This window comes from Talpa europaea (genome assembly GCF_964194135.1).
Source record: "Talpa europaea genome assembly, chromosome: 14".
In the NCBI taxonomy this organism is placed as follows: Eukaryota; Metazoa; Chordata; class Mammalia; order Eulipotyphla; family Talpidae; genus Talpa; species Talpa europaea.
Genome location: NC_140082.1, coordinates 15091440 through 15094207, shown reverse-complemented (window position 1 = coordinate 15094207; position 2768 = coordinate 15091440). Strand labels below are relative to the sequence as shown.

General features: G+C 65.3%; 1 protein-coding gene across 1 annotated transcript; it reads right to left on the bottom strand.

The window, feature by feature from the left end:
• Positions 1 to 555: 555 nt before the first annotated feature.
• On the bottom strand, positions 556 to 1669 carry LIF (LIF interleukin 6 family cytokine; the record flags this gene model as incomplete). Its single annotated transcript, XM_084254144.1, has 2 exons — positions 556 to 966; positions 1604 to 1669. The coding sequence occupies 2 exons, from the start codon at positions 1667 to 1669 to the stop codon at positions 556 to 558; spliced, it is 477 nt and encodes a 158-aa protein (XP_084110270.1).
• Between the last annotated feature and the right edge of the window lie 1099 nt (positions 1670 to 2768).

The window sequence follows — 2768 nt, the reverse complement described above, 5'->3', positions numbered from 1 at the left end:
CAGTGACTTCCTTCTGGAACCCTCCACAGGATGGTGCCTAGGCCTGGACTCGCCAATGTTTCCCAAGCAAAGGCATCTCAGCCCGGCGCTCCCTTCTCTCACTTCCATTCACCAAACTTGTTGGGGACGAGTCCTTTGGGACCCCAGTCCCTCTGACCTACCTGAGTCTCAACTAAACCTTCCAAAGTCCACCTAAGCAACATCAAAGGCACTGGTGGTGGCCATTCTGTGGTGGCCTGGCATTCCCCAGAGGCCTGCAGTCAGGGTGATTGTGGGGAAGGCACACTGTTCACTCACACAGTCCTGGTGGAGGGAACAAGGTGGGGGCAGAAGTCCAGCCTGACACCCCGGTGCCTGGCTTCAGTCACCCAGAAGAAGGGGTGCCTTCTAGTTGGCATCGTATAGGCCCTGCCTATAGAAGTACCGACTCTGTTCAACTTCATCATGCCCACCCTGGAGGGGGCAGACAGGCTGGGAAGCCCTCAGCAGCCCCTGCGTGGGGTTTGAGAGGCACCCACGTGATCCCTCGGGTCACTGCACGCTTTGACCTCCTGTCTAGAAGGCCTGGGCCACCACGGCGATGACCTGCTTGTATTTCCCCAGGAGCTGACAGCCCAGCTTCTTCTTCTGAAAGACGTCCTTGCTTGAGGTGTCCGGGCCGTAGGCCACGTCCACGTGGGCCACATGGTACTTGCTGCACAGGCGGCAGAGCACGTTGCTAAGCAGGCCCCGCATGATGTCTGCCGTGGCGTTGAGCTTGCTATGGAGGCCGAGGGCGTTGGGGTTGAGGACCTTCTGGTCCCGTGTGATGTTGCCCAGGGAGGCGCCAAGGTAGGCGATGACGCGGTACAGTTCCACCAGCCGGTCCTTCTCTGTGCCGTTGGCGTGAAAGGGCGGGAAGTCTGTCACGTTGGGGCCACACAGCTTGTCCAGGTTGTTGGGGAATGGCTCCCCCTGGGCCGTGTACTGAGGAGCAGAGAGACAGAGGCAGGTGACGTGGAAGCCAGCCTCCAGGCAGGCTCTGAGCTGGTTTCCCACCCCTGGCCTCTGCCGTATAGGCTCCCCAGGACTGCCCCGAGAGCCCAAGTAGCCACGACCATGGACACACGCTGTGAAGCACCAAGGCCCGGCCTGTGCAAGGGGCCAGCAGCACCAACGCCGGCGCCATGGGGTCAGATAGGGAAACGCAGCATCTCACCTCCAGCAGGCCCCCCACACTTACTTTCACCCATCATACTCCCCCTCTTCCTGGACAACTCTGCACCCTAGATACCCACAGCCTGTACCCCAAAGGCGCCTCCCTTCCACCTCCCTGCTTTCATCTCTCAGCCTCTTGCTCTGCCTGGTGGAGGAACCCCTAGAAGTGCAAGGCCCCCCTTTTTCTCCCAGCTCAGCCCCACCTGACTGGACACCCTAGGAAAGTGGCTCCAGTCTACCAGCCGGGTTGGGGGTACGCTGCGGGAGTTTGGTTGTGGCTGAGCCAAGCCCCCATGTAGCCTCTCCTTCCAGCTCCCCAAAGGTCTCCTCCCTGACCGGCCCTCACAGCCCAGGTCAGAGCAGCAAACAGGCCCCCACCCCCTCCCCCCGGGCCGGGGTGACTTACATAGAGAATGTAGAGGGCGTTGGCACTGCCATTGAGCTGTGCCAGCTGGTTCCTGATCTGGTTCATGAGGTTGCTGTGACATGGGTGGCGTGTGGCACAGGTGGCGTTGTCGGGGGCGATGGGGAGGGGGCTCCCCGCCCCGTGTTTCCAGTGCAGAACCAGCAGCAGGGGCACAACTCCTGGGGACAGGCAGGCCGGGCCATGAGCGGGGAGGTGGGGCCAGAGGTGCCCTCTCCCTCCAACACCTCCCCATTTCCAGTTTGCAGGATGTCACTGGCCTCCTCTCAGTCTCCCGCCACACCTCTGCTTCCCTCCGCTTTCTTGAGGCCTCCCGCCTGTTTATCCGCTTCCTCCCCAGAGAAGGAGCCACATGAGCTGTTCCCACCCGCCAGTCATCCAAGATGACACCCAAACTTCCAGCCCTTTCTCTCAGGGAAGCAGACTCCCAAGGCCTAGAGGCCTGGGGGCCTCCTGACTAGAAAACACCCAGTGTCCACCCAGGGGTTCCCAGGAAGAGAGGCCCCTGGCCGCGCACCTCCCCGGTGGGGCAGGACCCCAGAAGCCTTGCTTCCAAGTGACTGGCCGTGGCAGCCTCATCTCCCCGACGGGGCGCCCGCGGGGGCCGAGGGGAGGCGTCCTCTCTGCCCCTCTCCCTCCTCCCAGGCCGGTCTCCCCTCCCGCCTCTCCCCGCGCTCCCTGCGCCGCGCCCTCCACGTGCGCCCTCCCCTCCCTAGGACCCTCGACGCCACCGCATCCTGCCGCCCTCACCCCATCCCAAACCGCTCAGACCTTCCCCTCCCCCAGCCCTGTGCCTCCAGCCCCCCTCCTGCCCACCCGGGCCGGGTGAGGACCGGCCGGGCCCCGCGCCCCGCGCCCCCGGCGCCCCGGGCGGGGGAGGAAGCGGAGAACTGGGAAGAGAAAAGGGAAAAGGTCGCGGCCCGGTGGGCGGGGAGGAAGGAAAGTGAAAGGTGACAGCAGAGCAGGGAGCTGTCCGGGCCTGTCGGGGTCACCCCTCCCCCCGGGCGCCTGCTGCCCCCCCGCGCCCCTCCCGCGCCCCGGTCCCCTCAGCGGGTCCTTGGGGCGGCCCCGCGCGGGGCCGGGGGCGCAGCCGGGCCGGGGCGCCCGGGGCGCGGGCGCGGGGCGCCGGCTCCCCCTGCCGGCACAG